General features: G+C 47.2%; 1 protein-coding gene across 1 annotated transcript; it reads left to right on the forward strand.

The window, feature by feature from the left end:
* The first annotated feature begins 580 nt into the window (after positions 1–580).
* On the forward strand, positions 581–12,989 carry LOC144733162 (myelin and lymphocyte protein-like). Its single transcript, XM_078614948.1, has 4 exons — positions 581–907; positions 2,683–2,853; positions 10,002–10,124; positions 12,345–12,989. Exons 1-4 carry the CDS (start codon positions 800–802, stop codon positions 12,417–12,419), a joined length of 477 nt encoding a protein of 158 aa, XP_078471074.1. The 5' UTR covers positions 581–799; the 3' UTR covers positions 12,420–12,989.
* Positions 12,990–15,142: the final 2,153 nt, after the last annotated feature.

Raw genomic sequence — 15,142 nt, forward strand, 5'->3', positions numbered from 1 at the left:
GCATGCTATTAGCCTACTCTTGTGTGGATTTAAATGAACAATTTTTAGGAAATAAATCCTTAAGATTTGTGATGAAATGAAAACCAGAATGGAGTTTCCCTGGCCGGCCACGTAGCTCAGCAGTAGAGCGAGTGGCTCATAATCGGAAGGTTGCCGCGTTCACATCGTGGCCGGTGGTTGACTCAGCTCGTCGGTAAAATGAACACCACTTTGTGGGAAAGTGCACAGCGGCTGTCCTGTGGATAGGAGTGAGGAAGTGCCACGACTGGGTCAGGGCTGTAAACGGGAAATGTGCACACCAGTTATTACTCGTAAGCAGGAAATCTATTTCACATTTGTACTTGTTTCCCATTAAACAGCTGCCATATTCTCACATCCCTCATCCACCGCTCCTAAATCCCCAGTACTGCCGCAGCTGTGGGGAGCAGAGCGTGGCTAGAGGAGGTCAGGGTGGCTGTATCCGCCTGCCTCCCAGCTGAGGGCCAAGCCAGGGTGTGGCTGCGTGCGAGTGATGACTCCCACCCATGGCCGGTCCGACCACCTGGGCTCTTCACAGCCGGCGGTCGGCCACGCCCTGCGTGCGGCGTGTTTTTGTTCCAGTCGGGTAAGGGTTCGGCAACGTCCACACCTGCTCTGACCGCGGAGGAATGGGGGAGGTCGCAGGGCAAGTTGATGCCCCGCCCGGATCCCTTTGGCATTAGCCAGAGTATCAGTAGTAGTAGCAGCAGCAGCAGCAGTGCCGTCCGGCTGAATTTGAGTCCCGCGTAAAGCAGCAGCAGCAGCAGCAAGAGCAGCAGCAATGCAGACCGGATCCCACGACATCTCTGGCCTCAGCCACAAGCCATCGCTGCCGCTGGGCTCCCTGCTGTTCCGCCGGCTCGATGGGCTGCTCATTGTGGGAGAGCTGGTAAGTGATTGCGCTTTTTCATCGCTGGCTTGAAATTGCGTTCGACAGGTTTACTCTATATTTGTTAAAGTCGCTAAAACTGACTCGGTGCCCGACGGGACAATTTTCACTTCTCGCGCTCTGTTAACTGATTTCAAAGTTAACGGCATTCTATTATTATACAGAGTACACATTGGAGGGACTAATGCTGATCCCTAAAAGACTGCGAGAGATGGAGAGGGTGGATTGCCAAAGCATCGCTTGCGCCCCTATGCTGCCCATGCTTAAGTGACCCATGATGATGATTGCATCGCAGTATGCATCTATGGGGCTTTTGTATACAGCCAGGTGGCTCAGCAGGAGAGCGGGCGGCTTGCGATCAGAATGTTGTGAATTCAAATCTTGGTTGTGGGTTGACAGCCCATCATCACTCTGGGGTTGATAAAACAGGTACTGCTTTGTAGGGTAATCAACAGTTGTCATCGATAAACCCACCCTGCCATTTGAATGTGGAGTTTCTGCCACTGGCTCAGGGTTGTAAATAGGATATGATCACTGCCTATTTGATTTAAACACTTTGACATATTTTGTATATCGGGTTAAATATGTATCTATTTCACGTGACAAATCCTTTTGAACAATGCCCTTTGCTGTAGTGTGTTTTTGTATTGTATAAAACAGTTCCCTATTTTTATGCATTTAAGCTAAAGTGTGTGCATTAACCCAGTGCAGTGTGCTGACCATTAAACATTACGCCGCGGCCGGGCGGTGCGGTGTTGAGAGTCCTCTCTGCTGTGTGTGCCAGGCGGTGCGGTGCTGAGAGTCCTCTCTGCTGTGTGTACCAGGCGGTGCGGTGTTGAGTCCTCTCTGCTGTGTGTACCAGGCGGTGTGGTGCTGAGAGTTCTCTCTGCTGTGTGTACCAGGCGGTGCGGTGCTGAGAGTCCTCTCTGCTGTGTGTACCAGGCGGTGCGGTGTTGAGTCCTCTCTGCTGTGTGTACCAGGCGGTGTGGTACGATCCGGTGCTGAGAGTCCTCTCTGCTGTGTGTACCAGGCGGTGTGGTGCTGAGAGTCCTCTCTGCTGTGTGTACCAGGCGGTGCGGTGCTGAGAGTCCTCTCTGCTGTGTGTACCAGGCGGTGCAATCCTGTGCTGAGAGTCCTCTCTGCTGTGTGTATCAGGCGGTGTGGTGCTGAGAGTCCTCTCTGCTGTGTGTACCAGGCGGTGCGGTGCTGAGAGTCCTCTCTGCTGTGTGTACCAGGCGGTGCAATCCTGTGCTGAGAGTCCTCTCTGCTGTGTGTACCAGGCGGTGCGGTGTTGAGTCCTCTCTGCTGTGTGTACCAGGCGGTGTGGTGCGATCCGGTGCTGAGAGTCCTCTCTGCTGTGTGTACCAGGCGGTGCGGTGTTGAGTCCTCTCTGCTGTGTGTACCAGGCGGTGTGGTGCGATCCGGTGCTGAGAGTCCTCTCTGCTGTGTGTACCAGGCGGTGCGGTGCTGAGAGTCCTCTCTGCTGTGTGTACCAGGCGGTGTGGTGCTGAGAGTCCTCTCTGCTGTGTGTACCAGGCGGTGCGGTGCTGAGAGTCCTCTCTGCTGTGTGTACCAGGCGGTGTGGTGCTGAGAGTCCTCTCTGCTGTGTGTACCAGGCGGTGCTGAGAGTCCTCTCTGCTGTGTGTACCAGGCGGTGCGGTGCTGAGAGTCCTCTCTGCTGTGTGTACCAGGCGGTGCGGTGCTGAGAGTCCTCTCTGCTGTGTGTACCAGGCGGTGCGGTGCTGAGAGTCCTCTCTGCTGTCTGCTCTCCGCAGGTGTGTGGGGCCCTCGTGTGGTTCCTGGAGGCGGGCACCAACCTGCCGATTCCCACATACCAGGGCTGGGTGATGTTCGTGGCCGTGACATTCTTCATTCTCACCTTCATCCAGTTCGTCATTTACCTCTCCCACGTGCCCGAGCGCAACATCGACGCCTGGAAGATGGCCGTGAGATGCCAATTTATACTTTACGTATATGATACCTCGACTGGCTCCCAATTGTCTTACTCCCCTCTCTCTGGCTTCTCTTATCTCTCAACCCATGCACACCACTCCAGTGACAAAGGCGCGCTGGCAAACCCCCACAAGTAATATCTGATCTGCAGAGGTCACTTCTTCCCCTTTGCCACCCCCATTTCCTGGCACTCCCATTTGGCTCCGCACCATCACCTTTATCCCCCTCTTCTAGTCCAGACTCTTGCTTTCATCCTTCGCTGCTTCTCCAGTCAACCCCTCCCTCCAATGCCCAACCCTCTGCCCCATAGTCATCACTCCATCACCTTGCACGTCCCCCCCCTCTCCCCCCCCCCCAGTGATGATACTCAGACGATTGATTATCCAGCGTTCCCTACCACGACGTTGTGTTTGTCAGTGAGACTAACTTATCGCAGCACTCGTGATTTCCGCAATCACTGCACTGGGTGGGCATTGGTCGAGAGGTAAGGGATGTTTCTCAGGGATTTGTTTCTGTGGGTTGCAAAACCGCAGTTGCAAGCCCCGACAGAAATCTGAGTGAGCACACACCCCCACATCATCTTTAATACTCATAAAGCTATAGCACACACACACTCACAATTCTAAAAGCTTACCTGTAAAGCAGTCAATTTGGATTAGACACACAGCGACATCGCCCCTACTGCCATACATTTTGCAGGACCCTCCTAAAAAAGAGTCCTGAGACTCAGTGAGGCTCTCCTGGGTAAATAAGCGAAATCACAATAAAGTAACACAAGTGCTGGGGACCACGTTTTGATGTTTTCATCATCCAATGTAAATTCCTATGGGTCATAATTAAAATCACAGTTTTTGTCAATATCCAGTCTTTTAATTGCCTTCATATTGGATACAGTAATCAATTTGACGTATTTTTATTAATGAGTTGTATTTATTTATAATCAGGTGAGAGTCCTTCAAGGCAATGCTGTTGTGCAAGGGAGGCCTGGGTAAATTGATTTAGACTCTGTGCAGAACAAAAGCAGGGAAAAACTTAAAACATTGTCCAAATGTGAGCAAATGTACGTGTGCTGACTATCAGACTAGCCTGCTACAAAAACAGAAAGTGAACATCAACACAGCAATTGTATCTTGAAAAACGAACACCGAAGACATTACTGAAACAGTTGGTTGGGGATAACCAGTCGCCTGTAGTGTCTCGCGTGGTTATAGGGGAACGTGTGAACGCTACCGCACCATCTGCAAATGTCAGCTGCTTAAGGCAGAGTTGCCGCCACCGCCCAGGTCTATTTTAAATGTTGGGCGCAGCAACGTTCCAGTGGTGAGAGGCGATTTCAGCCGCTGGTGGCGGCGGCGCCGCAACTGCTGGCACGCGTGCAACATAGAGTGAGCAGCCAGCGCGCTCGTGTCAATCCCGGGAGCGTGAACCGTGGGAACCTGCGAGGCTCCCAAACGCGTTGGGCTGCGAGGCGGTATCACAGCCAGTGGGTTCGTCATCATTTATTTACCCAGAAAATACACATTGAGTCCTATGACTTCTTTTCAGGTGCATTGGAATGTTTGGCCAACACCAATTTAGTTTGTATGAGAACCTGGAGGAAACCGATGCATAACATGGGTTGAACATACAAGGTCTATACAGAAATGTGCCCAAGTCGGAAATCCAACCCAAGTGTTTCTTGCTGAGGCGAGACGATTACCACTCTGCCGACCTTGCCGTTTAAATGGAGGTGGTGTAGTGCTGCAAGTGGGATCAGGAATATCTCTGTGAGAACCTTCGAGTTGTATCTCCCCCAATATGCTCGGTGTTTCTCCAGATAACCTGGGCTCCTCCCATATGCAAAACAATTAGTAAAGATAATTAATTGACAAATATCCCCAATGTAGGTTCAAAAATGGTTTCCTGGATAAATAAAATATTTTTTTTTAATGTGAGATTGGTTCCCACTCAAATTCCTGTGGTGTGCTGCTCATCCAAATTACAACCCTGAGCCAGCGGTGTAAATATGGCAGGGGCGAGTCGATATAATATAACAGATGTTTTACCTCCCACTAAGCAGCACTCATTTCACCAACACTAGAATGGAGAGGGGATACATTCACCGCTCACCAGGATTTGAACTCGCAATTTTGTGATTGCGGAATTTGGTCACTAGACAGTACCGTATGGCCAGAAACCCAGCCCTGTACCACTTTATTTTAACTTGGATGTGTGTGGCAACGCCCACGTGTGCAATTTACTAGTTCTAATATAGCTGTATAGTAGCCAGTTTATGTTTTAGTGATAATTATAAACGAGTATTACATTGCACGTGATCATTAACAACTATGTCTACTACTAATTGGTAATCATAGTTATACCATTCACACAACCATTTATAAACCACTTGACAAGTCTCTTCTTCAAGGGAGACATGAGAATATTTAGGTAAAATTCGAGGTACACATTTGGTGCAATCAAATATTCGAAAATTGTGCAATTATTTTATGGAAATCACAAACGTTTTTAAAATCAACATTTTATTTAAGTTGAATATTTTAAAATTACATTTTAAAAGCAAAGGTTAAACTTTTGTCTAGAAACACAACTTAACATTTCACAAAATCAGTCTTCTCAATAGTAACAAGAGCATGCACTTATTCTCAAATGTGAAACTTGAATGGAAGCTGATATCATAGCATGACCTTTACAAGTCACAGCATTTCACTATTCTTGCGTTTGCGTTGAGGCATGCTTTGTGTGTTGTTGCTTTTAAAGCCTTTGTAACCATCGGGCTACTGCAATGATGCATGCCCTGGGTTCACTTTGCATCTACAGTAATACCCAATGGGAATTTGACTGCCTATCAGTTCATTCAAAAAATGAGTGCGCTGCCACTGTGGAATTACATTGACATGGTCAGTAATTAGTTTAATGCTCGACTGTTGTGTGCCTGGGCCATGGACCGTATCGGGCGTGGTGGTTGGTGTTGTAATGTTACCAGTCGCTGGTTAAGCCCAGGACACAACTGTTAATGAAGCCACTGAATTACAAAACGACAACTCGATACTCATGAAAAGTGAGCAGTCCTGACGGCCCCAGTAAAGTGATGGCGAGGCAGCCGCCGCTGCGCCGCTTACGGTGCCGCCACCTAGGAACGCAAACTGCTGCACCCGCGGAGCTGATCGACATTGCCCAAGGCGCATGACACGGTGCTGCTAAACTCGTTCCCCGACTTCCACTCCGCATGCTCTCCCCAGTGCACAGCTACAGTGTCGTTTATGTCAATATTGCGTCTACAATGAGGCCTCGTGCCCACACAAGCTCTGGGTAACGCTCATCCCCGCTGGCTGTCTCAAGCCACTGGTTGAAATGCCACATTGCTGTGGCCATCATTGGTTCTGTCAACGTGACAATCACTGGAAGTGTCCCACCTGGCGGTTGTCCTGCTGCAGCGACGGCTTGTGGCTGGAGTTCGAAGAGGCAGCTTACGCCAACTCGGATTGTCCACCCTCGCATGGCGCAGGCAGGTGGCTGAATCGATCATTGGAGCCGAAAGACAATAGGGGCTGGTGATGGTAGTGATCCATTTTTTTTGCATAGTTGCTGAGCACAGCCCCAGAGGTCCAAAACGTTAAGCGACCAGCAACAAATGGCACTATAAAGTTATAACAGATTAGTTACGTTTATTGAATTAATGTCCGAAGTGCTGGGAAAAGAGACGATGGGATGGAATTCCAAACTAGTCTAGCGTGAGGGAAGAAGAAAAAATACAAAAGATGCAAGTTGCAGTGTGGAGGTTGAGTGAGTGGGTGGGTGAATGGGTAGAGGAGTGAGTGGGTTAGTGAGTGTGTTGTTGTGACCTGTGTGGTGGTTGAGTGAGTGCGTGGGTGAATGGGTAGAGGGGTGAGTGGGTTAGTGAGTGTGTTTTTGTGACCTGCAGTGTGGAGGTTGAGTGAGTGGGTGGGTGAATGGGTAGAGGGGTGAGTGGGTTAGTGAGTGTATTTTTGTGACCTGCAGTGTGGAGGTTGAGTGAGTGGGTGGGTGAAGGGGTAGAGGGGTGAGTGGGTTAGTGAGTGTGTTGTTGTGACCTGCAGTGTGGTGGTTGAGTGAGTGGGTGAATGGGTAGAGGGGTGAGTGGGTTAGTGAGTGTATTTTTGTGACCTGCAGTGTGGAGGTTGAGTGAGTGGGTGGGTGAAGGGGTAGAGGGGAGAGTGGGTTAGTGAGTGTGTTGTTGTGACCTGCAGTGTGGTGTTATCTTCTCAGGTTTTTTCGGTAAAGTCACGTAGAAAGTAAAATAAAATAAAAACAAAAATCACGACGTTTCGGAGGCAACACAAGTCTCCGTCATCAGGTGGGACCGTCACAGCCAGATTAGCTGTATCAAGTGAGGCAATGATTCAAGATGTAATCCATTAAAAGCGAGTTGAGGGGGGAGGGAGAGGGAGGGGGGAGCTCATCAGACTATGGTAGCCAATGAAAGGAACGTATCGGGAGGGAGGGGGGGCGAGGCCAAAAGGGTGGGCGATGGACGTGGAAGCGCTTGTGCCCAAGCGGCCAGCCACTGCACCCGCCAACACAATGGGCAGAGAGGAGGAGGGGGAGGTCTAATACACATGATAGACAAAAGAACGAAAATGATGATGGGTACAAACTTCTTTTGTCTATCATGTGTATTAGACCTCCCCCTCCTCCTCTCTGCCCATTGTGTTGGCGGGTGCAGTGGCTGGCCGCTTGGGCACAAGCGCTTCCACGTCCATCGCCCACCCTTTTGGCCTCGCCCCCCCTCCCTCCCGATACGTTCCTTTCATTGGCTACCATAGTCTGATGAGCTCCCCCCTCCCTCTCCCTCCCCCCTCAACTCGCTTTTAAGGGATTACATCTTGAATCATTGCCTCACTTGATACAGCTAATCTGGCTGTGACGGTCCCACCTGATGAAGGAGACTTGTGTTGCCTCCGAAACGTCGTGATTTTTGTTTTTATTTTATTTTACTTTCTACGTGACTTTACCGAAAAAACCTAAGAAGATGATTCCTTGCAGTCACGAAAGCTTCAAATCTAGAAAGAATGCAGTGTGGTGGTTGAGTGAGTGGGTGGGTGAATGGGTAGAGGGGTGAGTGGGTTAGTGAGTGTGTTGTTGTGACCTGCAGTGTGGTGGTTGAGTGAGTGGGTGGGTGAATGGGTAGAGGGGTGAGTGGGTTAGTGAGTGTATTTTTGTGACCTGCAGTGTGGTGGTTGAGTGAGTGGGTGGGTGAATGGGTAGAGGGGTGAGTGGGTTAGTGAGTGTGTTGTTGTGACCTGCAGTGTGGAGGTTGAGTGAGTGGGTGGGTGAATGGGTAGAGGGGTGAGTGGGTTAGTGAGTATGTTGTTGTGACCTGCAGTGTGGAGGTTGAGTGAGTGGGTGGGTGAATGGGTAGAGGGGTGAGTGGGTTAGTGAGTGTGTTGTTGTGACCTGCAGTGTGGTGGTTGAGTGAGTGGGTGGGTGAATGGGTAGAGGGGTGAGTGGGTTAGTGAGTGTGTTGTTGTGACCTGCAGTGTGGAGGTTGAGTGAGTGGGTGGGTGAAGGGGTAGAGGGGTGAGTGGGTTAGTGAGTGTGTTGTTGTGACCTGCAGTGTGGTGGTTGAGTGAGTGGGTGGGTGAATGGGTAGAGGGGTGAGTGGGTTAGTGAGTGTGTTGTTGTGATCTGCAGTGTGGTGGTTGAACACTGGATGACACGAAACGGTGTCCGGTTGACCGAGTCCTCATTACGAGTGAAGTTCACTGGAACGGTAACTGTGGTGTCAGCAAATAGAAGAGTGATAAGGAGGCAACCGACCACCAGTGAACGAGTAACTGGAGTAAAGTAGTGAGTGCTGCACCGTCAATCACCATGACTGGTTCCCATTGAATTATTTTATGATGCACAATCGTTGGACTCGAGTGAGCAGTGTTTTTAAGAATCTGCATGGACTGTACGTACGTATGTTGAACTTCTTTCGCACCGTACACAGCCAACCATACTCATCGGAGGTGCGGGAGAACGACAACAAATTAAACAAAAAAGCCGACTGCATGCCCCTGCTTGGATTCACGTAACTCAATTAATTCAGCTACACACGTCGCCGAGATTAAAACCAGAGGCAGATTCTGTGGCCTCCTCAACCTGGAGCCAGTGTGAGGTGGCTGGGAAGCTCAGTCGACTCGCGTTGTGTCAGAGTGCAGAGTTGGCACCGCTGAATATCTGGGTTAAAATCCAGGCAACTGCTCATGATTAAACCTGGTTCTCGGGTGTAACAATTAATCGGTCTCTAAATGGTCTCAGCTGCGTTAGCAAATAATGTATACTCAGTTTAGTTTTTGACTTAATATTGCTATATTCAAGATTGAATGAGAAACGTGTTAATGTAGCTTTGCTTACCGTGTATCTCTTGACGAGACGCCCTTAAAACGGATCGAGCCTCTTCTCATTCGCTTCATCGTCTGTGTTTAAACAATTACGATTTCAATCTTCTGAGAGATGGGTCATGAGCCTCGTCAACAACGCATTCTCTTCACGGGTTTTACAATCATAGTTTCAATTTACTACTGCTGCATCAAAACATATTGGAGGTAATTGTACGGTTGTTTTGAGAGATTTATAAATTATACATAGGAGGTGGTTCGGGCACCTGGTAAGGATGCCCCCTGGTAGACTCCCCCTAGAACTCTACCAGGCAGCACGTCCCACTGGGCGAAGATCCCGGGGCCGGCCCAGGACATGCTGCTGGCAGGACGATGTCGCTCAGCTGGCCTGGGAACGCCTGGGATTCTCAGACAGAAAGAGCTCGAGTCTGTCGCCAGGGAAAGGGAGGTCTGGACCACCCTACTTAACATGCTGCTGCCGCGACCCTCACCAGGACAAGCGGATTGAAAATCAAATGAACGAACATAGATGGTATAATTAGGGGAAAAAATTGGAACTGACAGTAAAAGTTATTTACAATCTATAATTCGCACAGTTTTTGTAAACTCTCAGAGAGAGAGAGAGCGAGCGAGAGAGTATAGAGAGAATGATCCAGAGATGTGGGATACCACTGATAAGTGGGAAGCAATCCAGAACCGGCACTCTGTGGTCCTATGTTGGGATGTTGGGACAAAATCTGCTTCCCAGCTGACTGCCTCTTTGTTGTGCATGTGCCCAGGATATCCTGTACAACTCAGTGGCGTTTGGCATGTACCTCAGCGCGTCCGTCTTGCTGGCAAACTTGCTGGCCACCTTCTCATTTCCAGGGAACTCTTTCTACGGTCTCAACGTGGCTGCTGTGGTGAGTCCTGCTGCAGTCCGAAGACGGCACCCACAGGCATGGCAACACAGGTTGCAGACGCTGCTGCCAGTGTCATGTCACGATACCAAGTGTCCGGTCGGAACTCGCACATCAGTAGCCGAGGCTGTTTGTTTTAATTAAACGTATAAGAGAACTCCTACTGACGCCTTTTCAGTGACATGCCACACTTTGCCACGTGTAATACACGAAACCAAACACTCGTTATTAGAATTGGAATAAAAAATATTACGGCGCCTTTGTTAAAACAGTTGATATTCGGTGAGGCTTCCCAAGGTGAAACACGTTCTTTTTATAATTTCAAAGTGCAAATACCGCATGAAGGCAACATCACCTTTTATGTGGTGTATTATAATTGTGTTCAATTATTTGTCAATCTAATATTGGATGAAACTTCACCACGATGGCTTTTTATTTAATTTTATCCTGGAATTGTTTGTATTGCACCCTGCTTTGAGTGTCTATCACTCCACTGTCACCTGCACGTCCTCCCTCCGTTGGGGATGTAGCCCTCTCCATCTCCAAGCACTTGCCACTGGCGGGCACTTCCACTCAAACGTCACGGAGCAAAACGCCTCACTCAGCGGAATCAAAGTTATACATTTCTTTCTAATTCTCATAAATGTGAATTTTGCATGGAAAACTAATTTTTACAGTTAATGAAATATGAGGTTGCTAATATTGCTCATGTTTTGCGTTACAATAAACCATCTACAGCACTCTCAGGTGCATTCATATTACAGGCACCACGGGGCATATTTCATGAACGACCTTAATTCTGACTGCTAAAGCACTGTGATGCCTCATTTAAATAAGTAGCCTTTTTCAAACATCATAACATTGATGGTCTCAGGCCAGTCACCAATACTCTTTGTTTTTTTCGGTAAAGTCACGTAGGTAAAAAATTAAAATAAATTAAATTACGACGTTTCGGAAGCAACACAAGCCTCCGTCATCAGGTGTAACCTACGTGACTTTGCCGAAAAAACCAAAGAGTATGAATCCTTGCAGTCACGAAAACTTAAAATCTAGAATCAGTCACCAATAAATGGACAAAAATAATTGCAATAAAACTTAGCTCTGCACTTAATTTGGCTTCAGTTCTAAGAATTCGAATATCGGTTTGATTGGCACGCGATGTACATCTCTGTCATGTGGTGCTGCCCTCTACTGTGTGTGGACCAGAGGACACTCGAAGAAGGGATCTCAGATGTAGCTTTGATATCTGCTGTCATCGGCTTTTCTCCATCACGAAAGGTTGCTCTGCTCTATGAGAGATCCAAAGAGCTTCTTCATCTAGTTCCGTGATGCTGAAAGCAAGATTGGGATAGCATTAGGGCAGGCGCGAAATATTAAAAGAACCATCACAAACAAATCAAACATTCCTATTGAGCTTCTCGAGTCCCAAATGCCGATTTTTCCAAACACGCCACTGCCGACAATGCCGCCTCTCTCAGCATCCATGCTGTCATGGTGTGACTATACTTGATCCTACCCGTGTAAAGCAGTGTATTGCCTCACATATACAACCAAGCGGAATGAATTGCTTGCTTACCATCCCGTTTCAAATATGGAGTGTCCTGCATTGGGGCAAATTCTTTTGGGTGTTTTTACTTGGGGAAGGAAACTGGAGAAACTGGAGTTTCCTGGAGAAAACTTACGCGTTTTAAGGGATAATACTCAAAGCTTTGCACAGTTGGATTCAGTTATACATTTGATGTACTGTATATAACTTGACCACCTTGCAACCTAATGGGTTTGAGAGGTTCACAAATCTCTGTAATTCACCAACCCTTGGCTCTCAATTACTGTGTTATAGGCGTGCACCTGTAATCCAGCAGTCTCGTCATCGAACAAGGATGGTCACTGCATCGCGGGCTTTCAGATGTGCTTCTGCGGCTGTTGAACTCTTTCGCACCGTACTTAGCCAACAGTGCTAATCTTAGGTGATGAACGCTCTTCATTTCAATAATAGGAAGCCACTGGAGCTAAGCTCTTTTAATATAGACTGAAAACTCATTTCTTTAGAACTGCTTTTTGTGTTTAGTTTGTTGTCCTTCCCCCACACCTCCGATTAGCACGGTTGGCTACGTACGGTGCGAACGAAGTTCAATATGCAACATACATGCACCACCACACGTGCAGGCATTGAAGGCTGTGGAGCGAAGTGTAACTCTACATTGTGTATGTTCATTTCAACAGATATTTGCCTTCTTAACGACGTTGTTCTATGGAATGAGCATTGTCTTCGGCATCCGGAGAGGAAAGTTTGAATGAACAAGATCGATGTGGCACTGTGCACACCTAAGGATACGGTTGTTGTCGTGGTCTTTCCAAAGTTGTTTCAAACGTTTTAGTGTTTCACCAAAACCCCAAGTGTATATTTGTCTGCACTGGTTGAAGCAGGACACGTTTTAGCCTTAGCTCTAGAATTTGCAATTGTCTAAACTCGTTTATATGTTACCAGCCGCTTTAAATATGAATGCCGGAACCCACGAAACGTACAGTGGGAAGGCTCCTCGTGCGTCACGGATTACAGGGTCGTGGGGATGAGTCCATCAGCACAGCCACCCACACACATCGCTCTTGGTTATTGGATTCCCCAAATTCATGACATGGTGTAATAAAACAAGAATGGTAATAAAATGTGGATTTACTCGTCTTTAATAAATGTTTGTTCTTAAAGCATATAATTTTGTTTTTAACATACCTTCTTGATAAACTTGTGGAACATTTGCCAACACTGAACGCCGTTTCGCGAAGTGACCGTATTGTGTATGGCGAGGGCGCTTGATGTAAAACGTGACATCAGAGGGACGCCACATAAAGAAGTATTTTTACAACCCCTATTTTGACTCCTGCCCTTATGTTACCTCCTTAATTCATAAATCGCCAAAAACTTGTTTTTAAATGACATTAAAATCGTGTGAAAAAGTGGCCGAAAGAAGATCTTTAGCAGTCTTGAATAAAAAAAAAGTGGCCGAATTATGGCCCATGGTGTGTCACGCACAGGGGCCAGTGACAGTACGTATTTTACAATCAATGAATCAATACATTGTCGATCGATTAATTGGCAAACATGAACGTAAATGTAAAACATTTGACATTATGGCCATGTTGAGGAGCTTAGCATTCTGTGTAGCAAAGGTCACATTTCTTCAGCATTCCAGTCATTGATATCTCTCATTGACCAATACATGTACGGTGTATATATATTTTACATTTATCGGCATTGCAAATCGATCAACAACAATCAGATGGGAATATTTACAATAAAATGTGAAATATGGCCATGTTGGTCTGATAAATACAAGGACCATTGTGTTGCGTTTGACTAGTGAATTGTTTATCATTGCTTAACAACGATCTCATCGATCATTGCAAATGGCCATAGTTCCTTAAATGGTTTCCAAACACCAGGCAAGTGTTCTAGTTATCAATATTAACACTGATTAATCGATATCTCCTGCCAGTAATCGATATCAACTCTGATTAATGGATATCCACGCGGATTAATCCATGGCCACTGATAAATCGATACCCACTGTTTAATCGATGGCCATTTTGAACAATTGATATCAATCTTCTTGGTTCTTTCGGTAAAGTCACGTAGAATGGAAATAATAAAATAATAAAAAAAAAACAATAAAATAATTCTCACGACGTTTCGGCCACAACGCAAGCAGCCGTCCTCAGGTGAAGAACAGGTCTGTCAGAAAGACAGCTTCTGAATGAACACCACCAGGCTTGGCAGCGTATATTTAAGCTGGGAGGGAGGAGGAAGAGCGCCTTAGCATATTTATGGGAAATGCAGATATGCGACTAGTACTACGCATTTCACAAATAGTATGCGACTAGTACTATTTGTGAAATGCGTAGTACTAGTCGCATATCTGCATTTCCCATAAATATGCTAAAATTCGTAGTTGTATGGTGAATATGCAGCAGTGTGGTGTGCAGTAGGGTGGGTAGAATAATACATAGTGTAATATTACATAAATATGCTAAAATTCCTCTTGATATGCAAATTCTTTTGTCAAGGCGCTCTTCCTCCTCCCACCTAGCTTAAATAGACGCTCCAAGCCCAGGACGCGTCACAGACTCGGTGGGCTCTCATGAAATTGTCTTTTCCGAGACCAAGGTTCTCTGCAAACCTCCTAGCTACCATCAAAGGTTTGTACACGAAGCCATACAAATATACAAACACAGACATAATTTCAACCGTGATGACGGTTACAAACTGAGTAATCATTGGAAAGATGTGATTAACCATGCAAAAAAGATTTAACTACACTTATTTGCCAATCTTATTTAACAGACAACTATTACAGTTTTACCATGTTTAGTGGTGTCTCCCTGTCACAGGTTGAGTCACAAGCCGTGCCTCTCCAAACAAAGGCTCAGTTTGTTATGCAGTCTATTCTTAGTCTTAAGCCTCACCTTACCATATTAATAAAAAGTATGCGGCCCTTGCCCCACCACCTTCTCCAACCATTATATTGTAGTGTTGTACAGACGGACTCTTCAACGTCTTTTGTAGCACACACTTTTATTCGTCTTATTAACACAGTCCCTAAGCACTGAGGGGTATACGGTCCCCTCACCCGTTACACTCAGAACGTACAAGCCCCCGTACCCTACAGGCTACTTAATATCCCGCTCTTTCAGTGTCCTCTGACTGGACCTAGGGAGATGTCTCCCGACCACTGGTTACTCTGAACCCTAGCCCTGATAAGGGCTGGAGGGCTTGGTCCAGGGTCCTAGGCTTCTTCCGCCGTCTTGGGTCTTCGTGTAGTCCAACTCCACGAGAGCTCTCAGCGCTCTGGCTTTATACTTGTTCGTGGCCGGGTTGTCCAATCCCCGGCCACCTTGTGGAACCCTATGATTGGTCGTTCCCAATATGCTTTTCGATCCCAATTCACCCTATCTGACCCTGACCGTTTGGTCACGCGGGAAAACCTTGTTTACGGTCAGCTCTCACAGCTTGTGAGACCCTGACC

Source organism: Lampetra planeri, chromosome 2, assembly GCF_965212315.1.
Source record: "Lampetra planeri chromosome 2, kcLamPlan1.2.h2, whole genome shotgun sequence".
In the NCBI taxonomy this organism is placed as follows: Eukaryota; Metazoa; Chordata; class Hyperoartia; order Petromyzontiformes; family Petromyzontidae; genus Lampetra; species Lampetra planeri.